Raw genomic sequence first — 16,446 nt, 5'->3', positions numbered from 1 at the left:
GGAGCAGCTTAGACTGGGGTTCTGGGCCAAATCTACAGCCTGGTCCCACATAAAACCTCCAGGAGGCCTCTCTCTCTCTTTAGGAAACACTCAACTTTTTTACGTCCTTCTTTGAGCAGCTATATGTTGGTTGTTGAGAGAAATAAATGGGCTCAGAGGTTTTAGCTCATTTCAAATGGCAACTCTGTGTCTTCATGGGTTTTCCCAATGCTTGGAACAATGTGGGCAACTACGAATGGATTCCTGTTAGTAAGAGTCATCAATATATTGTGGTTTGTGAGAAGAAAACAATACGGTGGAGTTTGGCGCACCTACAGCAATAGGTCAATGAGAAAGCCTCACAGAAAACTGAAATCATGTGAGCTGTGCAGGGATGCTGTCCACTCATACGTCACCTTGCATGCAAGAGAGGAGATCTCACTGGCCTACTATTGAAAACACTGGTTTAGGAGGGAGAGGGTGTGTGTCAAGTCTCCTGCATACAAGAATTCAAATACACAATTTCAAAACAGCACATAGTGTGAATGTGAGTTGGACAGAGAGTGCGTGGGGGCAAGTGTATGTTTAAGTTGTACTTGAGCTCCTTCCAAAGGCTCTTGGGTCCTGATGGGATCTCTCCTGCACACCCCTCCCTGACTCTTGATACACATGACTGAGGTTCAGACAGCTTCTCAGTAACTACTCAACTATCCCAACAAAGAAGGACCCCGGCCTGCTGTGTACTTTTAAATGGCAGGGGGGTTGATGGCTGACAGTTAAAAGAGGCTGGCAGTAAAAGCTTGGAGTTTGACTGCCAAGCACGTTCAGGGTCCTGGGGTTGTTGATGCTATTGAAAACGGATGGGATAGTTTACACCATTAAAAGAGCACTTGATGATAGATGTGTGTGTGTGTGAGAGAGAGAGAGGTAGAGAGCAAAATATAGATGGGACAGCTGCGACAGTGGGCTGAAATCCATTTCCAGTTTTATAGTGGAACACTATCTGTACTCCCTTCCGAATCCAACGCTGCGATTTACAAACTTCCTGCTGCCATCTTAAGATGCCATTGCTAAGCCCGCTCTTTGATGGTATCGTCTTTCTGCTCCAATTCATGAGGCAACGTGATCCACACATCAGGAAAGCTTCTGCAGTAATCATGATCGCTCCCTGTCTATATAGTAACTTTAAGTGAGCAAATATTAAGACAAAGATATTTAAAAGTCAACATGTCTTCCTTGTTAAAGAGCAGAAGATGACAGCTTCATCGTGACATGGAGTCCAACTAGGAATCAAAGCGTCTACTTCCCTAATCCATCCAGATACTTTTGCTGTGGTTTTCGTGGGAGTCTAGCTCATATATGCATGGCAGAGTGACACACACATACACGACAAGGTATAGTAAAATGTCTGGAAAACAGACTGTAAATAATGACGCCCACTCAAGAGACATACACATAAAATAAGACACGACAGAGAAACCTGTAAAAGGGACACAGTGAAATACAAATCAGATCTAAAATCACCTATATATTCCTCTGCAGACACATCTGATCTCTCTATCACTTTCTTTCCAGCTACAAAGGGAAGCAGAGAATCATTCAAACATGGGAAGAAGAGGAAAAAAACATAACAGGAGAAAAATTTCTGTTGTCTCAACTGCACATGTAACAGCCTGTGAACCCTCTGTGAGAAAGCAGAGTGTGTAAATACTACTGGGCTTTAGTGTGGCTTTCCACCAAAGCCACTTCCCTGGGGTTAGGAGTTGGGGGGGGTGCAAAGATTGAAAGTGGGGCTGGGGACTGAGAATTGAAAATGGAGGCATGGGGCCTGAGGTTACATTGGTGGGGGGCTGAGGCTGGGGCCATATGGGACTATCGAGTGCAAGGACAAGAGGCAAAAGACGGAAAAACAAAAATGCAACTCTACATTAATTTTCCCTTCATCTTCAGAACAAAGAAATCATCTATAAAACGTAAAACATAGTTTTACCTTGATCTTCTTAAGTTTTACAAATAACAGCATTACTGAATCTTAATGTAACCACAATCTTATACTATACACCTGTTGTAAGGTGAAGGTTAGAGCTAAAGGAGAGCACTGCAGTTGAGGTGAGGAGGAGATGAGCCCGCTGCCTTGGCGGCATAGACGTTATCATGTCAATATTAATGAGAAGTCATTAGCCATGTGTATTCGTGACTGCCAGAGAGGTATTGATGTTGTTACCATGGATTCATTCACAAGAGCAGGCCATGTTACCATGACTGCAACTGTGTATTATAACAGATTATGGCTATATGAGTGCAAATTACAACCATATACCAAGAAGTGTCTTTTATTTCTATTTATTGCTATTCATCTGAAAGCGCTCCAGCTGTTCTGGTTGTGGTGGTCTGGTATGACCATGCCTGGGTTGTGAGGTTTCAATAGTGTGGTAGTTGAGGATTCTTCTTCACGGTTCAATGCTGACCCTGCAGGCCACATCACAACAGGCCTGCCTGCCAGCCATGACACCAGGAAACATGAAAATCACTGCAACAATTACACGTTAGCATACATCCTTCTGTTGCAAGAAGGACAGAGCCTGTTAACATTTCTGATTACGTTTTCAATTAGGATCAAGTTTTTCTATGCATTTACAATGTGTGCATGAGTGCGCCTGGAATGTTAGCCTCTGTCAGATCAAAGATACATTTTAGCTCGATGGTCCCGGCCTTCACAACCATCCCTGTAGTGCACAACACCACCAGATAGCTCGTGCGTAATCGCACCCATACAGGGTTCACCACACACAAGATTCTGTTTCAGTGAAAACCTCAAAAGGGGAAACGATATTCCATGATCGAAATGTTCACAACTTCCTCTGAAATGGACCAAATATTTAAGCACAGCATTTCCTAAAGAATCCGCCTTTTGTACTTGACCTTTCTCTACCCCTTATTCCAGAACTACCATACCCACATGCAGCACATTTGCCTTATAATTATGGTGTGTTTTTTTCCCTTGTGTTCAGCAAAGTGGTGAATGCTGGAGGTAGATAAAAGGTTCTGAACAAGCTACAAGGCTGCTGCTGTTTAGACCAATCAGAACAATACAGCAGGCTTTATCATACTGTGAATCAATCCCATACCAGTGAACATGTAAATCCACCCATGGAGGTTTGTGTTTTAAATGTGAATATATCTGTTTTTGAGGTGAGTGTGTAGTGTACAAGTAGAGAATGGTATTCTCTGTGTGCGTTTGTATGTGTGAGCATTGTATGCCTCTATTTTGGGTCTCAAGACGTTGGGCAAAGATTTAATTCAAAAAGCCAAACATATAATCCAATCAGTATCAGAAAGGCCTTGGCTAAGAGCATCAAACCAATTAATAACTAAACTAATCATACTTGGCATGTTGGGTAAAGCCCACCATGGATACCTGGTGTGCATAACATGTCCAAAACACTTCACTACAGCTGCAATATGACCTTTCATTGCAACACCACAGACGCTCTAAAGTCTTATTTATGGCTAAATTAACCAGCAGAAATAGGGAACATTCAATAGCTCGTGCTAAATGATGCAATGACGAAGCTAAGGGTCAAATATGACCCATCATCCAACATGGTCGGTTAAGACCTTTGGATGAGTCAGTGATGCCATTGAGTGAAAACAAAGGTATTACTCCTCCAGCCAGAACATTCATTTTATAGTAATTTTCTATACAGCTTGTTTAATTTTATTTTTCACAGGTAAAAGACCACAGCTGTTTCTACAAAAACATCAGCTATTATTTCTCTCACCTGGCAGTGAGAGTCTGCATGCATGTAAAACCATGAGAGTACCTCACGTCTCCAGAGGCCAATATATGAGTCAGCACAGCCACAGCTGAGCTGAGCAGAGCCATGATAGGGCATACAAAGCCAAAGAAGCCAGTGTGTGTGCGTGCGTGTGTGTGTGTATGTGTGCGTGCGCAGTCGACAAGTGGGTGGAGGACAAGGGCCAGATGAAATCTTGGCAGGTGTAACCACTCAAGTTTTACCGTGTTTTTATGGGCATCACTTCACACACAAATATCCTGGCTACCAGAGGCAGTGCTGAGAGCTGAGAACTGAGAGATGACGAGGACCACAGACGCCCAAGTACAGACACACTGTAGCCTCTTAGTCAGAGTTTACAGCAAACTGAAAGGCAGTTCCATCCTGCATTACCACTGGCATACAACCAAAACCATTCTCATAAAATCCACTTTGTTGTGAGTTTGTTTAGCTGATACTCCATCTGGGACAAAAGGCCGTCTTTCAGCATATTCTCTAAATGTACATACATTTCAAAGGATTTCCTCTACAGATTTACTAGCCCCCGCCTCCAAATATCAAACATCGATCAAACAACAGCCCAAATCCCTCGCTCCCCAGCGTGTCTGAATGCATCCCACGATTTAAATGTACAAGTGAACAAGTCATCCTCCAATACTTTGCTTGCCTGGAGGTTGCCTCTATAGAATTTCATGTAAGAAATAATCTGTTTAGCTTTTGGCACTAGCTTTAAGTGGTGAAACATGCTACATCATTCCCCAAGCCCTGAAAGTAATATGAATATTCATATGTCTTGATCACACCTGATTTTTGCACGCTAGTTCATGGACCTTATGCTTTATTGTGTTCTCAGTCTCAATAGCCTGAACTTTCTGTCACCTGTTGCCAGCTGTGTAGGGCGGTGTCCACGGTGTGAATGGCATACTGGCTGACATTGAGGAACACCGGGTCCACAAACACATTCACGTCCAGTGTGGTGTTCTGGGGGCAGTACGTAGCTGCAGCCTGACCCTGAAACACACAAGAAATCAAATTCTAAATGCACTTTTTTTTTTCGTCACATTTCTTGATCAGTGCTTGAAATACCAAAATATCCTGACAGACATACGAACTAAATAAACAGCTGAGCTCTACCTGCAGCACACAGGGCTGGAGAAGCTGAAGGTGTGTGACATTTCGGTATTCCAGCAGCTTGCAGTCCAGCTGGGTGGAAAAACTGAACTCCTGACAGTGACGTGGTCCATTGCTCCACTGGCGCAAGAAGACTTTCGGCTCCCGAGCACCAATCACCATGAACTCCTGCTCCTGAGGTAACTTCCTGTCTGGCAGGAAGGGACGAAGTTGTCGGGATGGAACTGGAGATGAGACACGTATTATTTTCACTTAAAGACTGCATGTTAAATATAACAGAACATGACATGACTATCAAAGCAACTGACTACAATTATTGTGTAATTCATTAACATAATACTCTCAACTCAACACAGAGGATTCAAACTACTTCACCATTAACCACCACTGACTGCTATGGATGTTGTTGAATGTAAGGTAAGTGAAGTGAATGAGCCTTTGCTCTTTAATTTGCTGCTACCATGATCCACCAAAGCAACATAAGGAGAAGAAGGCAGAACCTTACTCTCTCTAACAGTCAGGCTACCATCCCTCTTAATAAGCCTAATACTCTCCAAACTCAGAGAGGAAACTTAGAGACTGTCTGCTCTGTATCCTACCTTTACCCAGCTGCTCTAGGTGGTGGCAGAGGTGCACTTCCAGCTGTGCGAGTTGTAGGGATACGCCCAGGGAGGAGACAAACCAGGGTGCAAAGCAGGAGTCCACGCGGGTGCAGGCTGCTAACGCCATTGGTGATACCAGCTGATCACAGGGTACCTGGGACCCACAGTCGCTGTCCAAACTGGAGGGGAAAAGGAGACAGCAGACAGTCGATTTATAGAAGAGGTATATCTGAATATGAAATTACAGTTCAAAGAAATACAGAAAGACATATAAACTGAAGGCACCCAGTGAAATGATTTCATATGGAATTAATAATGGAGAGAAATTAGGACTGTGATTCAGCATTTGACAGCTTTGCGGTGATTGACTTTCTATCAAACTGTATTTTTTAACATAAAAACCATAGGGGCAGCTTTGGAATAATGGCCGCAAAAATTCTATTCAATAAATAAATAAAATAGTCTGATTCTTATTAGTAGCTGAATGCTTTTGTCTCTTGCCCAGCGAGTTACAAATTGTGTGACATCTTTGTCAGAAATCCACACTGAGACAAGCGCTACAATTGTTCAGGAAAAAAAAAAAAGGAATGAAAAGAGGCAACAGTGCAGAGGGGGCCTCTTCGCTGTCCGAGCCTGTGAGTTTAGGTACATTATTACTGTCACAGTTTCCAGGAGAATCTCTCCATAGACATTAATTGCATGTCATGGTTGATGATGGTGAATGGAAGGTAATTGAAGTGAATGACCATTTGCTCTGTAATTTGCTGCTACCATGATCCGCTGTAAAAAAAAAAAAAAAGAAAAAGAAAAACTCCAGCAGGAAACGCTCAAGACCTGAAAAATGCTGGTGCAGCAGAGAGCTCCTTAAAAAGATAAGCATCATATGTTGACAATTTTCATTACTTCCAGTTGGCACGGCAGCCAAGTTATTTTTCTGGTGGAAACTAAAGTAAGGCAGATGAAACGAGCGACTGAGGAAAGTGGAATCAATTTTGATCAGAAAAGACAAATAATTTAAACATAAAGGAAATGTAGTGTTTGGAGTATGATTGTAATGAAGCACAGATGTATATTTTGCTTTACACTGTATCTGGTTCTGTGGAGTTTTTCCCCTGTTTCTTCTCTTACATGTTTTCTTATTCTTCCCTTTCTGCTCCTTTGGAGCTTTCTAAGCCACACAGAATGTGGGCGTGGCAACTCTCTTCCACTAAAAGTTTCCTAAATCCCGAGAGGAAGTAAAAAGGAGGGGAGCAGATTAAGATGAGGAAAGAATGAGAAAACGACAGAGGGAAATGAAAAATGGGTGAAGCACAGAAGAAGTGACAGGATGGCGGATGAGATATGAGAGGGATGAAGAGAGGAAGCAGTGGTAGCGAGAAGAAGGGAGTAAAAGCACGCTCTCTGAGGTGTTACAGTACTCGGCTGGCCCAGTCCAACCCATCCCATCCCAGCTCGACCCTGCCCAACCCAGGACTGGCCTGGCCAACCCAAAGGGGGCTTTACTCCTCTTGCTTCCCGTGAGCTTCCCCTCGATTAGATACACTCAAGGTAAGCAGGAAGGAATCCGGATGGGCCCTGACAGGCACTTGGTGTGCTGGGAAATCTCATTAGGCCAATCTGAACGCCTTCCAAGCCCGCTCCCTGCTCCTGCACACCAGATGTGGGGCGAGGGACACATTACTAGCTCTTTGTGCTGAGCGGCCTGGGTGCACCCTCTCCCTCTGCTTTCCCTCACACTGGACGGCATATGTAGTGTAGATCCAAACACATATCCGTGTGTAGGCATATACAGGCTCTCTGATATACAAGCTCGGGTGTGCGGACACGTACACAACACCCACAGATTCCACCAAGATATAACACAAGATTAAAATATAGAATATTCCCTCACCTCTGCTCATCTCCTCCCTCTCCGTTATTATTGAGTACTATCCTCCACAGGTCTGAGGCCACCAGCTCCTTCTGTTGGTGGGTGAGGCTGAGGCTGGGGAGCTGTAGCTGGCAGGCGCTGCTCTCTGACAGGCTGAACTCCCGGTATGGAACAAAGGCCTGCTGGAGCTCATCCCAGTATTCTAGGCTGCATGGTACCTAGAGGGAAAGACACAGTAGAAATCTTACATACATAACCTCCAAATATGTTTTTTATCTAGTATTTTTTTTTTTTATACATGCTCTTGATTCCTCTTAAAACAAACGACTACCCTGCTGACTCCATGAGAAAGAGACTGACTGATTTCCTTGGGGTACAACACAATTAAAAATAACGCTAAATTACAAATTGCAAAAATTACTTTTTTACAATGCTCTAAAGATAAAAAGATAAAAGCTTCCTTACGTTCCCGGAATTACTTAATCATAACATAGCAGGTATGATGGACACTGTCAAAGACATAACAGCTGATCCTTGTACTACAAAAGCTTCTGGACGCAAAGAAATTCATCAAACAGCAAAGTGTTAAACAGGTGTGGTGGCTTCATTCTTGTACAGGCAGCATTGGGACAGACCTGCAGGTCACACAAACTTTCTCCTCGAAGTGCACAGCTCTGCTCACGACTCAATAATGACTAAATTCCTGCTTTTGCAGTACAGCTTTTATCTGCTGACAACCACTGAGCACAGATCATAATGATCAGAGATAGCTGAGAGCTCGGAGGGAATGTGACTTTCCTTGATGACTTCACGAGGCCCCAGATCCGCTGCATAACCATGGTGCTTTGTTACATCGCTCTGTGTTGCCTTATAAGGTGACACTGAGCTCTGCAACGACTGAAACACGTTTTCTACTGAAACACTAACTCAAATGGTCATTGGTGCTGCTGAATGTATCTGAATCCCCATCAGTAAGATGCCAGAGGACCTTTTTATGTACGGTTTTGCTGTAGAAATGATACTGTCTTCTATCACTGGATCCCTGGAGATATCCCTTTCATTTAGCCTCCATCAGATGACAGCATATGTGTTTTACATCCCGCACTTAGCTTCCCCTTCAGATGGGCACTGGTGGATATCTTACTGCTGTATTTCACAGTTGTTCATCTCTTAAACTTAAGGTTCCAGTCCAAACAGAACATTGGTTACAATGGTCTGTTTGGACTGGAACCTTAATGCTGTAACCCTGATTACTCATCTGCTGCAGGATTACTGTAAAGCTTTGTTATTGCACAACAGGTACTACTTTAGTCCTGTGGATCCCCTAGTTACACATAAAGTATTAAGCAACCGCAGTGGTCTGCTAATCATCAGGCACTGACACTTTACTGACTCCTTTATGACACAGGGAATCCCTGGCTTGGAGAAGGAGTGAGCAAGTGATTTTTCACGGTGTCTGTGCTACAACCTTGAATTTTATTCACTTCAGACAAATCAAACTTTAATTTCTCGTCTAGTCGGAAAAAACGACAACACTCCGACCGCAGACCACCAACGCAGTGAGACGACAACTCTCCATAACAACACTGCATGACCACAGCATAACTAAACACCCGGCAACTCCATGCTACAAGACAGCCATTAACATTGAAGTCCTGGAGCTGTTTCTCACGCTGAATAACAATCAGGTTATGTGAGTGTTCTCACATTATGTGATGACTGGTAGGGCTCCAAAATTAGCATAAATGTGTCTGGTGCTCCTGTGTGAACTAAACCAGGTGCTCAGGTTCCCTCGACCACCTCCAGAACTCAGCTCCTGATGGATCAGTAGTGGCAGGGCGCTCTCAGGAGCACACCTGAAGGATACCAGGCGGTAAGACACGAGTATGTGTGTGCACGTGCGTGTGTGCACATGTGTCTGTGACAATCTAATAGTTAAGCAGAGGTACGGAGCTCCCTGGACACTTACCAAACTCACAAAACTGTCAACAAGTTGGTGTGTACACATACTTGAGGAGAGAGCACTGTGCACAAAGACCGTGAGTATGTGTCCGTACATCCATATGTGTGGGGCTGATGGATGAAGTAACCGTAGCTTACATCATGTATGTAATGCCACACAGGTTTTCCTGGAATCAACTTCTCATAATTGTACCTGACAGAGTTGTGCACCCGCAACCCCAACACTGAGCCACCGAAGAGGAAACTCAGTCTCCACAGAGAATTCCCAGAACTGCACAGCTAAAACACAAGGCATGTTTTTTTTTTTCTTTTTTCACCTGTGATATTCTATACACATGACAGCATTCAGAAATGAATATGTGAGGTACATATATGGTACAGTGGAATACATTTGCATGGTTGAATTTGCGTCATGTTCCTTTTGACTTGCGGTCCTGGCCTTGGAGGAGAGTAGAGATGAAATCAATTACCAGTTCAACAAATGTTGCAGGGATGATGGAAAAAAAAAAAAAAAAGAAATGTAATAAATGTTTTAGCTAAGCTGAGTTGGACGTCTGGCGCTGGCTTTTGGGAGGAGAGGGGACCTGTGTATATGTCAGATGTATTGTATATATGTGCTCAAGAGGATGACTATGTGTAATTGCACATATGAAAGACAATATGCGTGTATACATATGTGTATACACAGGTGTGCATATGTATGCAAGTGCATGATACAGTCTGGGCAGTGTCAGTTTCCGCTGCCTGATTGTGCGTGTGTACCTTATCTGATAAACAATGTGTAACCCTGAATAGCTGACATTCCCTTGGCTGGATGGGCCCAATCTGTGTTTTCCTCAAGCGCTCTCAACAAGGTTTGCCTGGCAGCTCGACTTCAGGGTAAAATATCTGCTGCGGGGTTATCTTAAATGCTATCTTAATTTTTGAGTCAAGGTTCCATTTTGGAGGTTGTTGAAATTACCTGGAAAGCTAAGCTGAGGACTTTTCACGTAGTTTAAATATTCAAAACTATTTACAAATTGTGAAGCATTGTGTACGTCCAGATCTGATTTCCATCCCTGTCACCCACCTGTTTCTGCCAAACTACCACTCAGCATGGATATACATTTCTGGGAGTAATTGGCCAATCACAGTGTCTAAAAATACTGAGTAAAAGCAGGCAAGCTAAAGCAAATACACAACATTCAGAACGGATTTCAATTTCCACAATCAACCCAGGTGTGATCACCACTAAAGTTCAAATATGTCTCTGCAACTGAAGACTCCCTGAGCTCCTCCTGAGGCTGCGGCTGTTGACATCCACAGCCTTGTCTGCCATTACTTTTATTAACAATATCAACACTGCCATTAGGTCTTCTGTTATTTCACTGATGCCTATATGTCCAAAAATTTCCACTGCTAGCTACTTCTTATCAGCCAGCAGACAAATTGAACTGACATCAACTTGAGCAAATGTTTACTCAGGAGATGTAATGAAAATTGTTCTGAAAATGACTCCTGCTATGCTGTCTCAGGTGGGGCTAATATACGTTAACATTAATCAGTGTGGAAAATCAAGAATAAGCCCATGCTGAAATCTCTGCGCTCAGCTTTTTTTTTTTTTTTCTTTTTTTTGTTTCCTCTGTAATGCCAAACTTTTAAAGAGGGACTGGAGTTTTGGTGGATGAGGTGTAAGAACTCCAGATCAAATTAACCACATGGACAGTCTTTTATTTTTATAGTGCATTAGCTGTGACTAATACAGGTCTGCTTGAGTGTTGTCCCGCTAAAATAATAGTTATCTTGGCTAAAATACACCTTTGCGCTTTCTGGTTCAGTGTGTCGCTCTGAAGTGAAATACCCCACTGACTCCCCAGTGGTTCTGACTCCCAACCAAAGGCTGCATATTTCTACTAATTGGAGAAAAAGTGTGCATCAGTAAAAAGGGGTGCGCTGTGGATGTGAAGCTGATGGCGGACCTGTGTTTCTCATAATAACAACAATGACAGAAACAACAGCTGGAGCAGTTGTTATGGCTGAAGGTTGCTGGTTCATCTCAGGCCACAGAGCTTTTATGATATCGGTCGCAGGCCAGCAGGGCCATGATGGCAGTACAGAGAGCCCTTCTGGGACATGAAAGGCTATCCCACAGTGCCATGCACGAAAGCAACAGCAGGGGACCAGATGGTGTGATGTTTGTCTGAAAAAGTCTGTGCAATTTGGGCAACTGCCTCAAAAAGCAAGCGGAAGATCAAATTTAAACATTTGTATATTGAGAAAAGCTAGTGTGGGTGAAAGGCAGACGTGAATATGCATTAGGATAGAATGCGTTAGACTTGCTTTACTATACGCTGAGGCTGAACTCAAGTTGTTGTTCTGTGCTTTAACATAGAGAATCTCCTCCTCCTGCTCCCCCTGAGCTGGGGTCAGGCTGAATCATAGCTCCTGTGTTTACTCCCTGTTTCTCAGGATTCAGAACCCCACAGAGAGGCAGAAGGAGGGGAAGACGAGCGAGAGGAATGGAAAAAGAGCAGTAAGGACACCTGCTTATGATTCAGAGAACTGGACCACACGGCGGTAAGAGAGTACGAATGAGTCACCTTCCTCTCTCCTTCGATCCCTTCATCACTTGAGCCCTCTACAGGTGGGAGCCTGTGGATGCCTCGTCAGGAATCTGTCACTTATTCTGCTGCCCTCCCATCACTCTGACACTCCCATTCTACTGTATGTGAAAACAGTGCAGGCAGCAATTTGACTTAGAGTAATGGAAGGAAGTTTGAATTCCCCCTCTGAGATACTGGAACCAGTTGGGAAACCACAACTATTTAAATGCAGGAAATCTTGATTTTATAAAATGTTAATATGATATGCTCTGGGGACGAGCAACCCCCCCCCCCCCCCCTCACTTCATCTAGTCAGCGCACTTCGCTGAAGAGAAGGAGCAAAGGAACAGAGAAAGGGGGAGTGCAACAAAAGGAAAAAAAGGAGAGAGAAGAAAGGAGGAGGAGGGACAGAATGAGGGAAAGGAGAAAATGTGGAGAAGACCCACTTTTACTTTGTTCATCTGAAATCTTTTTCGCCCTCCACCTGCCTCCACCAGCCCTAAACTGGAAAAACATTACCGCCTAAATGATCGTGACAAATGACAAGACAGCTCAACACTAAATATCACTCTCTCTTTTCTCCTTATTTCTTTTTCTTTCCCTATGCCTCTCACTTTCCATTTCTCAAAATCTATCAGCCTCCATCTCTGCGTGGCCACATGGTAATTTTAGAGGCCTGAGAAATTATAACTGCCTTCTTTCTGTTCCCCGCTCTCTCTCTCCCTCTCTCTCTCTCTCTCTCTCTCTCTCGCTCTCTGCACAGTCTTGATGTAAAGTAAATGAAATTCCTTTGGAACAGAAACTGAGCCATTACTCGTTTTTTGGATTTTTATGGCTGCATTTCCGTTCTCTGTAGCTGGACTGACTCTCTGGTCTTGGGAGAAATAAGAAATGAATTAACTCCGACTTTTGAAGTTTTGTAGAAAGGAAAGCATAATCATTGTCTCACGGAGGCTGAGATCAATTAAATCTGGGATCACAATGACTTCGGCTGATGACCAAGAGCTCCGGTTAAAGTAACCCCCACAAATCCAACCCCTTCCCTCGCTCACAACTGGCTTAATGCTATGTGAGTGTTTGGACAAAAATATGAGGTAAGTAGAGACCGTGTAACGTATCAGCGCATGGATCCAATGTCTCATAATTACTTTACAATCACTTCTTTCAAAAAGTCCATGATACATGATACTGTTTTTAGCAGTGTTGACAAAATGCATCAGAGCAGCTTTCAACAATGGCTTTAAACCACTTAAACATATACACTTTGTAAGTGATGTTTTTCATTAATGTTACTGACAGTACCTTTGTGAAACGTGCCCACTGCTGTAGCCGTCCAAGTGTCCCATTGGTCAGAATGTTTACATGGACATCACAGAAACACAAGCAGCAGAATCAGGAGTCTCACTCCTGATGTTTCTCACAAATGGCTTCCACAACGGTTCCTATGAGTTTAAGCTGCATTTCTCTTTGAAATAGATGCTAACTAATGTTGCACAAGTGTATGGACAATTTTCCTAGCTGCTCTCTTTTCACCACTTCCCTGTAGAAGACCCATCACCCGATTCCTTTTAACAGATTTGTCAGAAGAGACAGGACCATGCCAGATGACAGTAGGAGTGGAAGATGTGGAAACCACATGTTCATCAACTGCTGGTTCCACATCTCCCGCTGTGCAATACACATTCATGCAGATAAGAATAGGTCTGTAGTTGCAGGCATCTGTTTTGACACGAGCGTGTGCGCACATACACACACACTGACCATACTCTCACTTCATCTCTGTTTAACTCTCCCTCTTCCCACTCTTCCTTCCTGTCACTCTCCTCCCATTAACCAGCCTCTCCCTATCTCCACTCTGTCTATCACTGCCTCTTCCTCTAGCCTTTACCCTCCTCTACACACATCAGCTCTATCTGTTCTCTGCTGTAACTCAATATGCAGCCAATCAGCTAGAGGCTTTGGAGTTTTGCTCATTACAGTCTTTACAGCTGTGGGGCCTCGCCGGGAAGTCAGACATCTGCAGAACCTTCCAATATCTTGCCTCTCCCGGGCCGGCACACATAAACAGACAGAAGAAAACATCTGTACTGTAGGTGCAATGATTGTGGGAGTCCAGGAAAGAATCTGAGAGATAAAGGGAGGATATGGAAAGATGAGAAACTTCTGCTGCAGATGGAGGAAAGAAGCAGAAGGCAAAGAAAGAAAGGGAATCCAACCCTGAGGTTTAAAAAATGTGATTAAAAAGTCCTGATGAACGGGCTGGGAATGTAATCAAACTGGTCACTGCCATTAATTTCAAGATAATAACATTTGTGATAAATACTGTATTTCATTATGAATGAGGCATGTTTTACAAAACAATTGTTTGACCCTTGCTTTGTTTACGTTTGACTAATCCAGTTTACTTCTCATACATAAAATTTAATTTAAAACCATAATAATAATGGACATCATTCAAATAATTTCTGAATAAACACAGCTAATACAAGCTGTGAAACTGAGCAGGAACAGAACAGTTTGTTTGTTCAGAAACATGCATGGGTTTAACTCCAGGAAAAAGGTAAGCATATTGAGAAGAATGTGAGAGAACGTGATTTGGGACCCGGCTCGCCTTCGAGGATGATAAGCTGGAAAGAAAGGCAGGAGAGAGAAAGGCGGGGGATGACTGATAGAAGGAAAAGTGGGATGTCCTGTCCCCCAGCAAGGCCCTGAAGACTCGGTAGCTGCTACAGCCTGCCAAAATATAACCTCATCTGGGGTTGGAGACACCTGGCTATTCACACCAGAGCATGCAGAATGACTTCCACAGCTGCCTGATCATGTATTACATGTTTGGAGGAACAGCAGGGGTCTCTGTCATTCAATAACTTGCAGGGTTTGGGAGTTCTCATGACTCATGTCATGGGAATCATAATGGCACATAGCCCAGCTCTAAGACAGTTTATTTCTCTTTCATTGCAGGTGATGTTAGGCAGGGAGCAGTGAGTGAGATGTGCGGACTCTCTTCTCATTTCACGCCTCTTTCACCCTCTTCTTTGCAGCCGATGACTACAAGTGCTGATACAAGTGACGCAATGAACTGAAACATACGGTTGCTTAACACATTACCACTCTTTGCTTGACCACTAGCTATGGTATGTGTTGGGAATATAACAAGTTAAGATTTTTTTCTAATTGAGAAAAGCAGCACGTGTGTCCATTTCTACCTGCAGGACGTCCCCCAGGTCGGCCGTGCTGATCTCAGGGTCCTCCGTGGTGTTGAAAGGAACAGGTGTTATCCTGACGAAGGTCAGGACACGGGGTTCGGGGTATCTCCACAGCATCACCCCCGGGCTGTCCTCTGTCTCGCTGTAAAACACCACCTCATGGGGTCCTGGCAATTTCTGAGACCCTGCAATGAATTAATAATAATATCAGAATATCTTCACTTAGAAAGGCCAACACTGTGCTTTATAGGAAGACATAAAATCAAAAGATAAACCATGATATAAGACTGGAACAGATCAAAGCAGAGGATGAACTGGAAGGAATTTGGAAGGATTTGCTCTTTTAAGATACAGCAGATTACTAGTTTACTGTGATGCAGTATAAACCCCCTCACCACATAAAATTCCATCACAGAGCCTGTTTAAAGTCTTTACTGGCCTCCTGGAATATTTTCAGGTGCTTATGAAAGAAAGAAAAACACAGAGGTTGACAAAAAATTCTTTTCACATTGTGAAAATTCACCTTTTGCGGCAAAAGACCTATTTTTGACTTGCTCACATCTTTGGTGCTGTGATGTTTTTATGGTTATTTCTACTATGGAATCCGAACCCCCCAAAACAACAACATCTCCTCAAAGAGGACTGTGGATGTTTCCACGCTTTCAGAAAGTTTACATGCGTAAGAAGCCATATGTAAACAAAGTGGCTGAGTAAACATTTTTGCTATTGACTAAACAACCATTGATTGAACCATGCCTTGCACCTGCAACAGCTGGATAACACTGGATCTAAACTTCTGAGTGATGTTTGACTTAAGTCGTGGCTGCTGTTTGTGATTCAAGTCCTTTGGAAAAATGTTTATTTAAAAAAAACAGCGAAGCAGAGAACTGCTGCTTTGTTTGGCCCCTGGGGGCACAAACACTGAGACTCTCTTTGCAGAAAACACATTTCAAGGGCCAGCCAAATCTGTCTGCGGCTGATTTTACCCTCTGTGTGAAGCAGTGAGCTGCCCACTTGAAGGTGGACAGTGTATTGTTCTTTTGCAGAAGAGTGGAGGAAAAAAAATCCCAGACACTTTCATGAGGTTTTGCTTTCGTTTGCATTTGCTTGAACTCAGAGAAAGTGAGAGACAGAGACAGAGAGTCCTTCCACCCTTCTCGTCATCCATCTTTCATCTACTCCTATTGACCATCTCTCCCTGTGTCAGGCCCCCAAGGGGCCACTCACTGTTCTCTGTAGTCCGGGGCCTGTCCTCCTTGGCTGCTGACAACATGTTGCAGACAGATTGTCCCCTCTGTTCTAGTTCACTACTGTACA

The 16,446-nt window shown here is 43.5% G+C and overlaps 1 protein-coding gene across 3 annotated transcripts in view; it reads right to left on the bottom strand.

Moving 5' to 3' along the window:
• LOC121185668 (vacuolar protein sorting-associated protein 13B-like) overlaps positions 1-16,446 on the bottom strand; it is a 362,080-nt gene that overhangs the window by 96,782 nt on the left and 248,852 nt on the right. For all 3 annotated transcript variants that reach the window (XM_041043972.1, XM_041043973.1, XM_041043971.1), the window contains exons 41-45: positions 15,130-15,314; positions 7,401-7,597; positions 5,507-5,688; positions 4,911-5,131; positions 4,656-4,787 (exon numbers count right to left, since the gene is read on the bottom strand). In XM_041043972.1, the coding sequence (XP_040899906.1) occupies positions 4,656-4,787; positions 4,911-5,131; positions 5,507-5,688; positions 7,401-7,597; positions 15,130-15,314 (917 nt within the window). The remainder of the gene's footprint in view (positions 1-4,655; positions 4,788-4,910; positions 5,132-5,506; positions 5,689-7,400; positions 7,598-15,129; positions 15,315-16,446) is intronic.

This window comes from Toxotes jaculatrix, chromosome 8 (genome assembly GCF_017976425.1).
Source record: "Toxotes jaculatrix isolate fToxJac2 chromosome 8, fToxJac2.pri, whole genome shotgun sequence".
In the NCBI taxonomy this organism is placed as follows: domain Eukaryota; kingdom Metazoa; phylum Chordata; class Actinopteri; family Toxotidae; genus Toxotes; species Toxotes jaculatrix.
The sequence above is the reverse complement of the archived record's forward strand: the minus strand, read 5'-3'. Positions and strand labels throughout refer to the sequence as shown.